Below are 16,126 nucleotides of genomic sequence, written 5' to 3' on the forward strand. Positions count from 1 at the left end.
CTTTTGTTTTACTTCAACAGAAATTTAAATTCTATCCACACATACAGCTTAACTCGCTAGGTCACATTAAAAGCTGAAAACTCTTGCCTTCCCTTAGGATTTTTACCCTTCTGTTTTTCCTCCCTCATAATGATGCTCATTGAAAAACAAAGAGTAGTAACAGCTATAATCATGGCTTGATACCATTTTCTTACGTGCTTCTAAAATGATTTTCTTATCTGTTGTCATCAGAGGTTGCTCTGGCTCAATTAAAACAGGTTACAGTGCCTCAGAGAAGGCACAGCTTTGTGAAGATGGCTCCTGGGCCGGGCGACCATGCTCCTTCCTCCAGGCTTCTTATGGAAATTCCCGAAGAGCCCTACTAGGAACAACCGCATTTAAATGCGGTTCAGTTCTAGTACAGTCAGAAGCCGGGGCATTACTTACAGTACACAGAACTGTATAATGCACAGCAGTAGAGCAGGCACATATGGCAAACCGGTCATCGTAACTGTTGTTTGTTTTGGTTTAGTTTGGGTTTTTGCTGTTGATTTCCCCGATTGCAAAAACCACTACACCCACGATTTAATCTCGGTGGACTGAAAGGTTCAAATAAGGTTACAGATGGGAAGACGGAGACAAGTGTCCACACGGGAGACCTCTCCCAAAGTCTGAGCAAGGGACAAAAAGCAGCCTGGACTCCCACCCGTTAACACGTTCCATTTTTTGGACATTTCCTACTATTCCCTAATTTTACACGCAAATAAGCTCATACAAACATGAAGTTCAAGACTGTCAACTGCAAACCAAAGCAGACACTAAGATTTCAAACTTGTGAACAACCATAATGGAATATTTTAATCATTTTAAATAGAAGTATACCACCAAAAGCTATCCATAATCCCTAACATTGAAAAAAACGAGGTAATATTTGCGTGTCCCTCCCCAACGGCTATGAAAGCTCTCTCTATAAGCGGGGGTCCTCCAACTGACAGCAGCAGCAGTCTACCTGTAAATAATTCACAGGCCAAATTTTGCAAGCCACTCTCGACCTTCGGCAAACAACTAACTATACCGAGCTGCCTCGTTCCTTTAAGGGGACGCAAGGGACAAAAGAGCACAGGCACCAAAGCCGCGGCGCTCCGCCCGCCCCCGCGCAAGCCGGCCGTGAAGGTCGCGCTGCCGCGGGGGCCCGCAGGCGGAGCAGCGGCTGCACCTCGCTCCGCCGCCCCCCGCCGAAGGCAGCAGGCCTCGCCCGCGCCCTCGCCGCCCGCACCCACTCGCTCACCTGAGGGCAAGCGGGGGCCCAGGCAGCCTCGCCGGTCCCCCCCCCCCCGCCGCCCCCCGAGCCGTTACGCGCCGAAGGGCACCTCCGCCCGCCCCGCGCACTCACCCCGCTCCGGGCCCCCCAGGCGCGCCCGCTGCCGTTGGCGGCGGGGCGCGGGCGGCGGCGCCCCCGCGGGCCGGGGGAGCCTGGCTGCCGGCGGCGGCCACCTCCGGGCTGCTTCTCCCCTCACGGCTCGCCCTCGGCCCGCGCCGCTGAGGGGCCGCGGCGTGCGGCGCGGGCAGAGCGCTGGGGGTGCTGCGGCCGCCCGGCTGCTGCTTCTCCCTCCTGCCGGCGCCGCATGTGCCCTCCTCCCCCGGTCTCTCCGCCGCTTCAGCTCCCCGCTCTCGAAGAGCGCCCGGGGACCGCTGCGAGCCCCTCCCGCCGGGCGGCCGGGCGGCAGCACACGTGGGGCGGCCGCCGCTCGCCTTCCTCGGCCGCCGTTGGGCGCGGGGTTCCTGCGCTCGCCTTTACCCGCGCCGCCGGGCCGGGCCCCGCGGCCTCCTCGGGAGGCGGGGCGGCGCGGACACCCCGGGGGCTGCGGCACCGCCCGCCGCCGGGGGGGCAGCAGGAAGGGCACCACCGCCGGCGGCCACCTCGGAGGCCGCTGGCTCGGTAGTCGCAGCGCTCCCCGCCGACCCCCCCCCGCCCCCCGGCGGCCATTACCTCATGGCCCAGCCCTGCCGCGGAGGAGGGGCCGCCCGTCGCCCGGCAACCGGCCCCCTGCCGCGGCCCGGGCCGGCGGGACCGGCTCCCCTGCGCCGCGGACGGCGGGGCGAGGGGGGCTCTCCGCAGCGGCAGGCATTTGTCGCTGCGCGGACTGGCCCGAAGGCGGCCGCGGGCGGCACTGCCCGCCCCCGCTCGCCCCCGTCCCGGGCGGCGGCGGACCGCCCGCCGTCGAAGTCACTCACCGCTGCTTGGGCCAGAGCTGGCCGGGCTGCCCGCGGCCACACGCTCCCCGGCTTTCGGCGCTGTGGCTGTTTGGGAGGCGCAGAGGGACCGGCCGCGGTGCGGGGAGGGCCTCCCCGGGCGGCGGGGGCCGGTCTGCCCGGCCCTGCCTCCCCCCGCCCCGGCCCACGGCGGCTCCCCGCGGGCGGGGAAGGCTGGCGCGGCGCAGAGCCGCTCAGCTGCCCGCCGTGCAGCCGGCCCGGAGGGCTGCGGTTTTGCCGGGTGCTCGGGCGTCCTACGGCCACCTCGGCCGTCTCGCTTTTGAATGACCTGAGCTGCCCGCCGCGGCGACCGCTTCCCGGAGTTGGCACGGTGCATGCGAGGGCGCTGCCCGCCTGAGCGGGGCAAAAAGGCTTGAACGCAACCCTGGCCAAGCACCCAGCCAGGCTGCCGGGACGCCGGCGGACAGAACGACCGGCATGAGGGTCGCGGTGAAACTTAGACATTCAAAATAGGTGTTTCTTCAAGTTTGGTACGGGAACAAAGGAGAGGAATCTCACCCATGCCCTCCTGGAGGGGAAAGTTGCAGTATGAGTGCGAGATGTATTGGACACCAGAAAATCCCCAAAGCAAAAGGCTTGTTATTAATGTCCCACCGACAGAGAAAAGCTTCAGTCTGGGTTCTTAATAAATCTAATTAAAAGAGAAAAAGAAAAAAGAAACCCAGAGGAAGTCACAACTTCTTATTTCTGCAGCTCACAGAACTATTTGTTGGAGGAGCGTTTGATTGTTTTTCTTTACCGGCAAGGGAAGAACAGAATTGTGTCCAAGGTTACAGCTGGTAAGACAAAAAAGTCGCAGTCGTGCTGGTGACAGGATTCCGGAAGCGTGGGATGTGTGTTAACCTCCAGCGAGTGTAAATGGATTCGGGGTTTGACCCTGGATAACCTGTAAGGAGAAATGATCCAACCCTTCGCAGATGCAAAGAGAATCCCAGATGGGGATGTGCTTGGGGGGCAGAAAAGAGAGGGGGAACGTTACAAGGACAACAAGAGGATTCACGGGCACCTCACGAACAGATGTGTCTTTAGAGCAGATCCCCTGGAAGTGACGAAGGGTGCAGTTAGACGTGGCAGCTGAGTCAACCTAAAAGCTTGCTGCTCCCGAGAGGAGCAGGCTGCTCTCCCCACTTCTCCTACAGGGGAGCCAGGCACTCTTGGGTTTTCCAGGGGCTGGCTCTGGCACTTAGGATTCCTCAGTCAGTGACTCAGTTTTCTAACCTGACAGAGAACTAATTATATTTTTTCCTTGTCAGTTTTCTGCCAGACTAGTGAACAGTGCCAGATTCACCCTAAGGTCATAAAAGTATCAGGAGTGAGCACAAAGGAAGAGTTGAAACCATTTGTCTGGGAGGAACAGGACCATCCCTTTGGTGACGCTGCAGTCTTAAATCATCTCAGCAGTCTCATCTAACTCCTTCCTAAAACAGAAACTTCATGTTGCTGCTAGGAAGTCCAACACCTAGGTGTCATTAAAAAGGTTGGTCCCTTGCACTTCTCACCCTCAGCTGAGTCCTCCCATTGCGTCCTTTGTGCCCAGTCTTGTACACGTGTGACCCTGGGGTTAGCCAGTGAGCAAGCTAAATCAGGAGGCTTTAAAAAAAGGGTAATTTTCTGATTAATTCCTGAAACAGCTAACAATGGAGTCAGATGAGTGACAGAGGTTGCACAAGTGAAGGAACAAGACTGCGCGGTTGCAAACAAGGGATCGAGCCTTTCAGCAGCAGCTGGGCACTTGTTATGACGTGTAACATGAGCCCAGGACAGCAGTGAGGAGGAAGGGTCTGGACAGTGAAGGAGAAGTACTTTTGAGGAACAGAGTTTGCTCTGTGCTTTACAGAATGAGAAGAAAAAAAAAAAAAGAAAAAAAAAAAAAAAAGCAAAGATAGGCTGGTAAGGGATTAAAAAAGCAAAAAAAAGCTTTCCGTTCCACAAACAGAGGAAGGCATACAGCAGAGGCATCTTGGAATCAGAGCCCAGCAAGAAAATCCAGTGTTGGAAAAACCAGAAGGCAGAAATGATCTGCAGGCAGAAGGAAAACCAAGAAGTAGAAAAGTGAAGATTCACACCAACGATAGAGAGAAACAAGTCTGCATGAATTGGAAACTTCTTGTTGAGAAGAACCAATTGCCCCGTCACGTCCGTAGGGAACAAGGATTTGAGATGTACTGCTGAGACTGAAAAGAGTCTTGTTAGAGCCAGCAGAAGCCCTTCACAGTGGGACACGTGGCAATGACACCGCGCACTACTCATACACAAACACAGCGTGTGGGAGTGCATCAGGGGAGAGAACTTGGGACTAGGGGATTGCCAGCCCCTCGCACGCAAGGTGCCTGTCTGTGTGCTGGTCATGGGATACGGCAGCAGTTGTTTGGTGGTTGCTGCGCCAAATCCTCCTTGTGATTTGTTGTTGCTTGGTGCTATAGTGCACATAAGCATACTCCGTTGCATTCTCACCGCCATCTCAATTCATCTGCCTAGTAATTCTGACGCTGGCAATTGACACAGTATCCAGATACTTTAAAAAAGTTTCCTAGATTTATCTGCTCTCTTTCTGTTTTTATTGCCCTCTCCATTTCCTCTCTCTTCTTGATTATCACATGGTATTTATCACATTAATTCTCAATTTTGCTTCCTTGATTACATCTCTAGAAGAGACTTTTTATTTCCGCCCTGCTAAAATAGAAGACTTCTCAAATATAATTTTCAGTGAGCATGCTGTTGTTTTTCTTGCATGCCCCTCACTTGCTGTCTCCAGAACTTCTTTTATAGTGCCTGTAAAACAATCAAAGAATACAATATTGTTTTAAAAGCATTTGAAAATTCAGGTTCAGAAATCTCTGGTTAGTTTGCCAGCTGAAGATCCCAATTGCAGCTATGATTGTAGAGTAGATAATTTTAATCTCAGGGAACAAGCTAATTCCAACAGGCATGAGCACAGGATCTGAGAAAAAAAAATCACTAAAACATATCCCACGAATGTGTTTCTGAATAGCCGTGTGGTGGATTTAAGAGGAAAGGAGTTGTGGTGCTTCCTCTTTTTGTCCTTCCTGCGGATACCTGGTGTCACTGGCCCCATTTCTCACGCTTTTATATCAGCATGGACTAAGAAATGCTCTAAGTCCTTTAAAAGGATCTATGAAGTGTCTGTATAATGCTGCCTGTACAACATCTTTTCTTGTTTAAATGGTGATTTCTGTAAAGCTATCGTGGCTTTTACTTGAATATCAAAACACAGATTCTTGCAAGTTGTCTGTCTGATTTTTGGAATCACAAGGTACGCAATGTTGCCTTTGCTGGAAGAATCAAATCAGCAGAAAAGCTTTTCTTGTTCAGAGCTCTATGCTTCCTTCAGGTAGCATCAGCCAGCACCAATGCTATCATCTCCTTCTTCAACTGCTTCTCTACTGGAAATTTCTTTCCTGTAAAGGGGCTGCATCTTTCAGGAGCAATGCCAGCTTATGGCATTGGTCTGAAGTATTATTGCGACTGTGACATAAGGAGAGCAGACACATGTAATTTGAAAAAGAACACAAGGAAAATGAGAGGCTAAATCAAAAAAGTGAAAGTTTATGCACAAGCTAAAGCATAAACACAAGCAGAGGAGACAAATAAAATGAAGATAAAAGGTCTTAAGGAGAAAACTCATTAAAAATGTCCTGCAGAGAGGATCATATATAATAATTATGGCAAAAGAAAGCATTATTCCAGAGCTTACAGTCTGAAAAAACATGAAGGCGGCAAACAGTGACTCAGAGGATGGGGTTTTGCACATATTTGACATTAATGAAATGCAAGTTGGAATAAATAGTTTGTAAAGCTCAGATTAGCATTAGAAGGGAAGACAAGTACACAAACAAAGAGGAAATTAAATGCAAGATAGTGGGATAATGATAAATGTGCCAGGCATGCATTTTGCAAGAAAAGAAAAAAAAAGTGCAATCAAGCAAAGCCAAATGAAAATTACACTGTGGAATGATGATAATACCTTCAAGACATTGTGAATTCTAATCAGGATGCAAAGGGTATCCTGAGTATACAGGCTGAATCTTCAGAATATGCAACATAAAAGCCATTGCTTTCTGTTGAAACAGTGAATTTGTATACTCAATAACACAGGATTTGACTCTTGCATGAGTCCGAACTGCTCATGTATTTGAGGAAAATGGGATGTCCTCCCAACATGTTACACCCTGAACTGATGAAAGGAATTCAACCAGCACAGCATCTGCTTTACTACCTGTTGCATTAGAATAAGGAATAATATGAACAGTGAAATACACAGAAAAAGAAAGCATCACTAATAATTTTACATAATCTCAAAATTACAAAAGCAGCATGACAGTCACTGAAAAAGCAAGATTTTGACAAGGCCTATTCAGCAAGGTGGTCATCTCGTCATATTTTGGAAGCCATCTGGTAGGCTTGGGCGTTGAGAATGCTGTTAGTAGTGAACCTTGCAGCAGAAGAGTATCAGCTCTGCCAGCCAGCCTCACAGATCAGCATCAGAGCTGATGATACTCATGAATGTGGTATGAGGTAGAATCTGGCAGAATCTGTGGTAGTCCATAACAATTAACCCCATCTCATTAGCAGGTAAAACTCAATACACACACACACACAAAAAAAAGAGGAAGTTGGCTTTGACTTCAGAATCATACACAGAGCAGTTGCTGACTTCCCAAGGAAACCCAATTATTTTGGGAAGGTAAAAGTAGCTATGCCAACCGTTAAAGGTATAAATTCAGAGAGTATTAAAATTTGCAGAATATCTTACCGCATCTCTTTCAAATCTTAGACATATGCAAAGCATTAAGACCATAATGGAGGAAGAGGCAACAGAAGCATGCTATACATGCAGTATTGGTGACCTTACAAGTTGATCCAGTGAGGCAAGATTTGGAGTCCTGTTCTTGTAAAAGAAACCACTACTGGTTTTTGCCTCACCGGTGAAACAAACACATCGGCGAGGACTGTTTTGCAATAATGTTTCCGCAGTGAAAATGTCAACTCTCTGATTGAGAAAACAAATTTCCAGACAGAAAAATCCCAGAAGCTACCGAAACAATTTGAAAAATCATTGCTACTCCCAAATATCAGCAGCATACGATACTGAAACTGTAACATTTGAATTTATTTAGTGACTTTGAGAAGGACCAGTGAATACAGCAGCCTTGTACCAGAAAAACAAGGTGACTAAATTATGAAAACCTTAATGTTACCACAAAAATGCAGAAATAAAGAAAAACACACAAAGTTTAACTCAAACAATAAAAATATGTACTAGTTTCAAGAGGATGTTGGAAAAGAATCTGAGAATAAAAAGCACAAGATAAAGATGTGCTTATGTTCGTGTCCATCGTTCTGCTAAAATAGTCAAAGACCAGAAAAGTGGCCCCATGTACCTCCCAGGAATGACAGAACTGTCAAGGCAAATGGAACATAAAAATATTATATATGAGCAACTGAATCATCATACCCAGGACACTGAGAATAGAAACTCTCTTGAGAATAGGGTCAGACTGGAATAGAAAGAAACACCATGTACTAGCAAGATGGGATGGAGCATGAGTAATCATGATAGCGGGGAGAAAACCTAGTACATGTGGCAAAGTAGAACAGAAGGGTATAGCATCTTCAACAGGCCCTAGAGCAAACTAAAGAACAGATCTTTTTGCCGAAGGAAAACAAGCCATGGAAACACCTTAGTATTATAGGCTACTACTCAGACTTTTGGGAACCAGGCAAAATGTCAGAGGCTTCCATAGTGCCCATAGAGGGTAGAGCAGCGAAGTGTTTAAGCATTCCTGAACTATGTGGTTTCAATCACAAGATCTCAGTTTACCTCAAATTAGATCATATATTTATTTGAGAACAAGAATTTGATTACATCTGGCCATCCCATACAATAGCCAGGCAAATAGCAAGGCTGAGTTTGCTGTACAGATTGCTGAAAGTATTGAAATGGTGCAAACAGCAGAGAGAATATTTTGCATTCCGTTCTTGGATGTTGAAAATATTCCCACAGAAAAGTTTACTGCAGTTGAGTATGATGCTTGAAATCATGTTTGGTAACAGACTGAAGGAGTAACAGACTAAAACAGTATGAAAAAGGCCAAAGATAAGAGTCTTATAATTACAGCCCCAATTTGTATTTAGATTATTTCTTCAAGTAACTCTTGTACTGGAAGCAAGTGACATGTTTGAAGAGAGAATTCCTGATTTTTATACCAAATCAAAGGGAAAATTCCCCATCTGGAGTATATTGAAATTGTGTATCCAGATGGTGAGAAAGATACAGACATGTAATGAAGTGTGTATCAATAACCAAAAAGTGCCATAGTTCCTAAGAGGTACTGGAAAAAAGAGGGCTATGAGTGAACATGTCCCGCTGTGTCTGCTATTCATTACACTGAAAATTCTTCATCATGAAGACATTTAATTTGAAAGGCTATGAATCTCTCACTTATTTGTTATTAAAGCTTTTTTTTTTTTGTGTTTCTCTCTGTACTTTGTAATGCTATGGCCACTATTATATGAAGATCTCAAAAGACTTTGTTAATGTTGAAGTTCATACCATCTCACTCCCTCAAATTGGGATAGTTACCCGCTTTGCATAAAACCAATCCCTAACCTGGACTAATTTAACAGAAAGCTGTACATAGGACAAAACACGAGAAATTTGGAAGCAAAAGCAGTAACTTGATAGTTATTGTGGCTTAGTTTTGTCCTCTTGGACAGGGACAACAAAATTAAGTGACTTTTCTAAGATCTGCCATCAAACTGCTGTCAGGACTGGTTCTGCAATTGAGCTAATATTCTGTTTCTTCTTCTTTATATCGGTCACCCTCATCAGAGCCAAAGATAAAATACACAGTTTTCTAAAATCTAAATAAATCCCCCTTCAAAGCACACTTTTCTTGTGCTTACTGAAAGAAACTAGGTGACGCCTACTTATGCATTCAGTTTATTTATATCTAGTCAACTACTTATTTACATTAAAAAAGAAATGGAAAATTTATTTTGCTTGTGCAGTTTCAAAGCTGTAGCTTCATTGGTAATTACAGATCAACTCTGTAATCGCTAAAAACATGTGCTGCAAAATGGGACAGAATCTGAAATTAAGAAGTGAGCAATTTTGCTATGCATATGCATGTGATATTTTTCAATGCTTCTGAATCTGGTCAATTCTATGTGGATCTCCAATAAAACAGCAAAAGTTGTACCTGTGTGCAGGACTGCTCTCTTACCAGCTCTGTAGACTCTCTCAACAGCTAACTGTGACAAAATGTTTGGCAAGCTGTGTAACTGATGAAGCTTGATTTCCTCCAGGTCTGTGCTTTGTGTCTACAGCCTCTGCTGTCTAAGGTGCTATGAAACAAAACCGAAGCACTTCTGGCAGCTGACACCTTTCTAACATCCCTCTCCCAAATAGAGTGGTTTGGTTTTTTTTTCCCCTTTTTCAGTATCAGGGGGGTTTAAATTCATACTGAAATCTTTCCCACAGTGGGGGTAAAAAAAAAAAATCTGACCATCTGTTATTGTACAGCCTAAAGAAACACTGAATCCTTCCTGTTAAGTATACTATTATCAAATCTTGTTGACTCTGCGCTCAAAACTGTTAGGAGGTCAAGCTGAAGGTGGGACAACAGACAAAACATAACTCGTTACAACTTGCCTTAGGAAGACATACTAAATGTTGTTAAATGTTTTGTCACATAACATAAAAGGCCCCTGTTCAGGGGCCTTAAAACCACCCAATACCAGACCACCCTAGGACAAAAAATAATGTGAAAACTTGACTTTACTGCTGAAAATGGAAAACACTTGTTTCAAGGCCTAAATTTTGTCGTAACAAAGTGCTCCCCAATGAAGAGTTTACAGATCGCCGTAACGGGACTGGGGGCACTAGCTATTGCTTTGACCGATGCTAGGCCTATGGAGGTTTAATGAAAAAGCCCCAACCGCCGGGAGTCAAAGCTGGGGGGCCCTGCTGGAGCCCCTTTCAGGGCGCTGCCCTTCCCGACAGACTTCCCACTCCCGGGGGGTGATGGCGTCCGTCCCGCCGCGGGGCCGCCGCCTCCCCGACCGTTAGCCCGCCACTGGCGGTTGCCTGGCAACCGGGCGGCTGCGCCCCTGACGCACCGCCCTCACAGGCACGTGCTGCCCCCCCCCCCCAACCCGCGAGGCACCGCCTCCGCCCCCTTCACCTCCCGTCGCGACCACGCCCCGCAACATCCGGGAACTCCCCTCCGGCCCCGGCCGCAGTGGACCCGCTCTGACGTAACGGGCCGCTGGCCCAATGGCGGCCTCGCTCTCTTTCCGGCGTCTGGCCCCGTCTCCTGGATACGGGCGCGGGGTGGCGACCATCCGGGCGGGGGGCGGGGGGGAGAGGGGACAGACCCACTGAGACCTGGCGGTGCGTTCTCGCTGGAGTGAGGGGAAAAATTCCAGTTCCCGGAGTCACTCTGCCTATCCTGCCGATGCCCCTCCCGCTGGCTGTATTTTGTGGCGCGCAGGAATGAGTTTCCCGTGGGGACACTTCCAAATCCCTCCCTCCCTCCCTGTGGGGCATTGGGAGAGTCCGGCCCGGGGGCGGGGCTCCGCCGATTTCGGTTGATGGCGGCGGCGCGGCGATAGTAACGCTGCCTCCTTGCCCGCCCCCCGCCTCGCAGGTACGGCTATTGCTTCCTACCCGCCCCCCCCGCCTCGCGGACGGCTAACGGCTGTTAGCTGGCGGGCGCGCACGTGCCTAACGGTCCTTGGGCGCGCGAGGCGGGGCCCTCCGCCCCCCCGCTGTCGCTGCCCCCGCCCCCTCAGCCCCCCCCCCCCCTCCCTCCCGGCCCGGTCACGTGTCCGCGGCCATAGGCCTCAGCTCTGAGTGCAGGCCCAGGGCCCGGGGGGGCTGGTGTGGGGTATCCCCCAGCTCCCGCTGGTGCTCCAGCTGGACGCCTCCTGAGGGGCAGGAGACCCGCCGGGGGATGCCCTGCCCTGCCCTGCCCTGCCCTGCCCTGCCTCATAGCACCCTCACCACTGCTGCAGGTGGGCCAGGTGGCTGCTGTGTCCCAGGGGTTGCAGTGCAGCGCCTCAGGCCTGCAGAGCTGGCTGCTCTTGACAGAGCTTTGACTGCAAGAGATCTCAGGTCCTACATGTGCTGCTCTGTTCAGAGTATTCTGGCCATTCTCTCACCAAGGGAAGGAAAAAACACTTCTGGAACCATGTCTCCTTGGTGTTGTGCTCCTGTATCCTGCACAGAGCAAATGTCTTTCCCTTGGCAGCTGAAGTCTGCTGCTTTGGGTGCTTCTGTGGAGATTCAGACCTGTTTCATTGCAGGTGGTGGTGTGACAGGCTTCCACAGCAGCCATCTCACCTTGAGATGCTTCTTTTCACTTTCTGTGTCACTTTATTTGATCTCTACGCTTTATGTCCAAAGTGATAAATGTGCTCCAGCTGTTGAAAGTCTGCCTCCATGGGTCATGCTCCTTTGGTTTGTGTACTGAAATGACGGTGTAGCCATTACTGTTTACATTCAGGGATGCAAGACTAGATGCTTCTCTTTTTCCATGTAGCCTCTTGCAGAGCAGCTAATGGAGACCTTATCTGCAATACTGCCAGTCATGAGGTAGCAACGAGGGATTCCCTGTCCCATGATCACGATTGCTCTGTCCCAATGTGTGTTTGCATGTCATTGCTTATGCTTTTGTCAGATAACCAGATATTTCTGTACTTGTCATTGAGCCTGGCATATGTTTGTATGGTTTATTGCATGAGTGGATGATAACGCCTTTCATATGACCAACATGAAGATATCTTCCATCTGTCTAACTACTGTATGCTTCAGTCTGGTGATGAGGTGCACATGTCAGGTTTTAAGTATTTTTGTGAAAGAAGATGATCAAGGAAGGGGCTGTGGTCATGTAAATTTTGGGAATGGGCTATGGGTTGGCAGTCTCCTTTGCTGGATACATTTCTTTAGCATTGCTATTCTGGAATCTTTGTGTACTAGAGGATCACATTATGGGTCTTTCTCGTCTTTTTTTTTTTTTTTTAAGCTGTCCAGAAAAGACATAAAGAATGGTGTAATGATCTGCATGAATCGGCAGAGAAAGGTAGGGAAATGGAGACCCCCATCTGTTCTGATGCTATATCTTTGTGCCTTATTTTGCTACATTTGGCAAACTGATCGTTGTATAATTACCTTGTTCTCATAGATAACTGTAGGAAAAATGTTTTCATTCCTGTGTTATACTGGCTGTAACTAGTTGTTTGCTTAGTGCTAGGTAAAATCAAACTAATTTGCAGTATTAATCTCAAGGCTTTTGAATTGAAATGGTGAAATTCTTCTTTTTGGAAGAAAACTTCTGTCTTGGATAACTATCTTTGGATAGGAAAGGAAATCCCGGAATCATGAGGTTCCTGTGTATGTTGTAAATTCTGGATCATCTGAGTTGTATGGTGGCATCTGGCTGATGTTCTGGCAAGAACCAGTGTTTTACTGACAGACACTTCGGTGCTGCCCAATGCTTTGTTGTATTTTCACTTGAAGTCCTGTCTGGAAACTTGGGAATTCTCTAGTCTTCATTTTGGTCTTTGATTTGTCACTCTGGGAGCTTTGTGTCTCATGAAAGAGGTGAAGTGAAATGTGGTTTGTGGTTTATGATTAGGCATTTGGCAGCTGTACTGCTTAAACAGCCCTTCCTCTCCTTCCTTGCTGATCATTCCTGTCGCTGCACTGCCCTCTCCAATATGCTGCTCTCTGTGGTTTTAGGATAACTAACTGGTCTTGGTGAAGAAAAAAACAACACTTTTATAAACAAAATGGAAGAAGTCATGTAGAGATGAGAGAGAGTAACTCCAAATGGCTTGGAACTAATTAAATTCATAGTTGGAAGAGCGGGGCATTGGATGTGAAGTTGGCCTGGGGCTGGAAGAACTTACTAAAAGGAGGTCACTGGGGACTAGTTAGCAATATATCCTATTTCTGGAATATCCTGATATTGGGATTCTGTATGTCCATGCTCTTAACCCAGTGGAATAGCTAAGGAGCAGGATGGAAAGCTGACACAGAACTTTTACTTCATGTATTACAGTTGCTTCAATATTTGCTGTCAGTTCTCCCATTGCTCCAAGTATTCTCTGAGAAAATAATTGTTGAACAAGAGAATTAACCAGATTTTATGAAAAGCATTTAAATATACAAATGCCACTTCCTGGGTTTGCAAAAAATGACAATTATTTTGTTTGTTTCTGTAAGTAAATTAAAGCATATACAATTTTTGAAAAAAAAAGACAGTTACAAATATAAATTAAATTCCTGTTGAACTCCCCGATGCCCACAATATAACATTGGCCAACAAATTTACACAGCTTCTATCTGCAAGGAATTGTTTCTATCCATGAAAAATCCTTAACACTGAGTCCTATAACTGGTAAAGCTACATTCAGCTTCGCATTGGTAAGAACACTAATAGTCACAAAGTCCTGTGTTTTTCAGTTATGCCGATTACATCAGTTATTTGGCAAGTTTAAATTACATTGTGAAAAGTTGCAGGGGCACGTTTGCCTGAAGTGCCCTTGGGCAGAAATGGCAGAATCTTATTTGGCAAGGCTTTCAGTACAGAATATTTTCATTTGGACAGCAGTTTTATGTAGAACACACAATCTAAAGTTTGGTAGCATGATTTTTGTTTACAGATAAAATATTTAGAATTTATAGCTACTGGCCCTTTGTAACTTCTTGAATGTGTTAAGAGCTTTGGAAGTGGAAAATACTATCATCTGTTCAATATTTTGATCACATTTCATGAGAGGAGGCCTTCTGTAAAGTAATTAAGTTTGATCTTGCTGGAAGTGTATAATCCCTATTTTTAAGAATTGGGAGGATAAATCCTATACATCAATGACTGTTAAATTTGAATGGTTCCCCCCTTCACCCGTTCTTTAAAGGTTTATTTGTTTATGAGACTAATACCATGATTCTAATCCATTGCCTGTAAAGCATCCTTAAGTATGGAGAACTTCATTCTGTATGAGGAGATCGGAAGAGGAAATAAGACAGTTGTTTATAAAGGAAGAAGAAAGGGGACGATTAATTTTGTTGCTGTTCTTTGCACTGATAAATGCAAAAGAGCTGAAATAACAAACTGGGTAAGTAATGTGTTTTTTCTGCTAAATCTGGGAAAACATACAGCTTACAAAATCCTTGTAGGACAGGTAATATAAACGAAAAATACCATGTGCTTCTTTACGTGGAGTTTGTCACCACTTAGATCAGCTTTTACATTCTTAGACTAGAGTCTTATTTTAATGTATTTATTTCTTCATCTGATTTTATTGTTTAAATTGCATGCATAAACCCATGTTTACAGGCTTACTGTTTCTATGATATGTCAGAGAACTTGTAAAAACAGTTACTTGCAGGTAGTGGTTTGCTTTGTTTTGTTATCAGTTGTGCAAATCCAGTGGTAGTAATACCTTCCAGTAAATAATCAATTTCTTACTACCATAAAAAAATTATTTTTGATGAAGGAATAGCATTTAAGGTAAATCAATTCTGGTTTGTAAAAGCTTGGCAAAGTTTTTAAACATATAGTACTTTCTGGAAAAGAAACTGTAACTGATTCAGTTAGACATTTCAAATATTTCATTTTTCCAGTAAATACATTTTGTTTCTGTGGTGGGTTGACCTTGGCTGGATGCCAGGTGCCCACCAAGCTGCTCTACCACTCCCCTTCCTCAGCTGGACAGGGGAGAGAAAATATAATGACAGGCTCGTGGGTTGAGATAAGGACAGGGAGAGATCATTCACCAATTACCATCACAGGCAAAACAGACTGGACTTGGGGAAATTAGTTTATTACCAATCAAATCAGAGTAGGATAATGAGAAATAAAAACAATTCTTAAAAACACCTTCCCCCCACCCCTCCCTTCTTCCCAGACTCCTGATTTTCTCTACCTCCTCCCCTCCAGTGGCGCAGGGGGACAGGGAATGGGGGTTGCAGTCAGTTCATCACACATTGTCTCTGCCACTCCTTCCTCCTCAGAGGGAGGACTCCTCACACTCTTCCCCTGCTCCAGGGTGTGGTCCCTCCCACAGGAGACAGTCCTCCATGAACTTCTCCAACATGAGTCCTTCCCACGGGCTGCAGTTCTTCACAGACTGCTCCAGCGTGGGTCCCTTCCACAGGGTGCAGTCCTTCAGGAACAGACTGCTCCAGCGTGGGTCCCCCGTGGGGTCACAAATCCTGCCAGCAAACGTGCTCCAGCGTGGGCTCTTCTCTCCATGGGGCCACAGGTCCTGCCAGGAGCCTGCTCCAGCATGGGCTTCCCATGGGGTCACAGCCTCCTTCAGGCACATCCCCCTGCTCCAGTGTGGGGTCCTCCACAGGCTGCAGGTGGATATCTGCTCCTCCGTTAACCTCCATGGGCTGCAGGGGGACAGCCTGCCTCACCATGGTCTTCACCAGGGGCTGCAGGGGAATCTCTGCTCCAGCACCTGGAGCACCTCCTCCCCCTCCTTCTTCACTGACCTTGGTGTCTGCAGAGTTTTTCCTCTCACATATTCTCACTCCTCTCTCTGGCTACGGTTGCTGTTGTGCAGCAACTTTTCCCCCTTCTTAAATATGTTATCACAGAGGTGCTACGACTGTCGCTGATGGGCTCGGCCTTGGCCAGAGGTGGGTCCGTCTTCGAGCCGGCTGGCATTGGCTCTGTGGGACGTAGGGGACTAGCTGCTTCTAGCAGCTTCTCACAGAAGCCACTCCTGTAGCCCCCCTGCTACCAAAACCTTGTGTTGAAATGCAGTACAATTTCATATTCCCTCTCATTGTTTCAATGATAATTTATTGGGTGATTAATGAATCTGCTCAATTTAA

The 16,126-nt window shown here is 47.2% G+C and overlaps 2 protein-coding genes across 9 annotated transcripts in view; one reads left to right on the plus strand and one right to left on the minus strand.

The window, feature by feature from the left end:
• Positions 1–2,360, minus strand: part of TRAK1 (trafficking kinesin protein 1) — a 138,084-nt gene extending 135,724 nt beyond the window's left edge. Inside the window, exon 1 of one of the 2 annotated variants that reach the window (XM_087769004.1) lies at positions 2,215–2,360. The gene's annotated coding sequence lies outside the window, so the exon portion shown is untranslated. Of the gene's footprint in view, positions 1–1,372; positions 1,768–2,214 lie in introns of those variants that run through there. The other variant, XM_087768975.1, reaches the window with a different exon arrangement.
• An 8,486-nt stretch (positions 2,361–10,846) lies between these two features.
• The window catches only part of ULK4 (unc-51 like kinase 4), a 249,023-nt gene continuing 243,743 nt past the window's right edge, over positions 10,847–16,126 (plus strand). For 3 of the 7 annotated variants that reach the window (XR_015705322.1, XM_087759450.1, XM_087758680.1), the window contains exons 1-3: positions 11,173–11,292; positions 12,303–12,359; positions 14,249–14,397. Coding sequence is in view for 6 of the 7 variants with exons in the window: in XM_087759450.1 (XP_087615576.1) it covers positions 11,232–11,292; positions 12,303–12,359; positions 14,249–14,397 (267 nt within the window). In the remaining variant the exon portion in view is untranslated. Of the gene's footprint in view, positions 10,926–11,172; positions 11,293–12,302; positions 12,360–14,248; positions 14,398–16,126 lie in introns of those variants that run through there. The other 4 variants (XM_087755528.1, XM_087756334.1, XM_009464511.2 and 1 more) reach the window with 2 other exon arrangements.

Source organism: Nipponia nippon, unplaced genomic scaffold (genome assembly GCF_047370975.1).
Source record: "Nipponia nippon isolate SJK-2023a ecotype South Korea unplaced genomic scaffold, ASM4737097v1 scaffold_1, whole genome shotgun sequence".
NCBI classification, from domain to species: Eukaryota; Metazoa; Chordata; class Aves; order Pelecaniformes; family Threskiornithidae; genus Nipponia; species Nipponia nippon.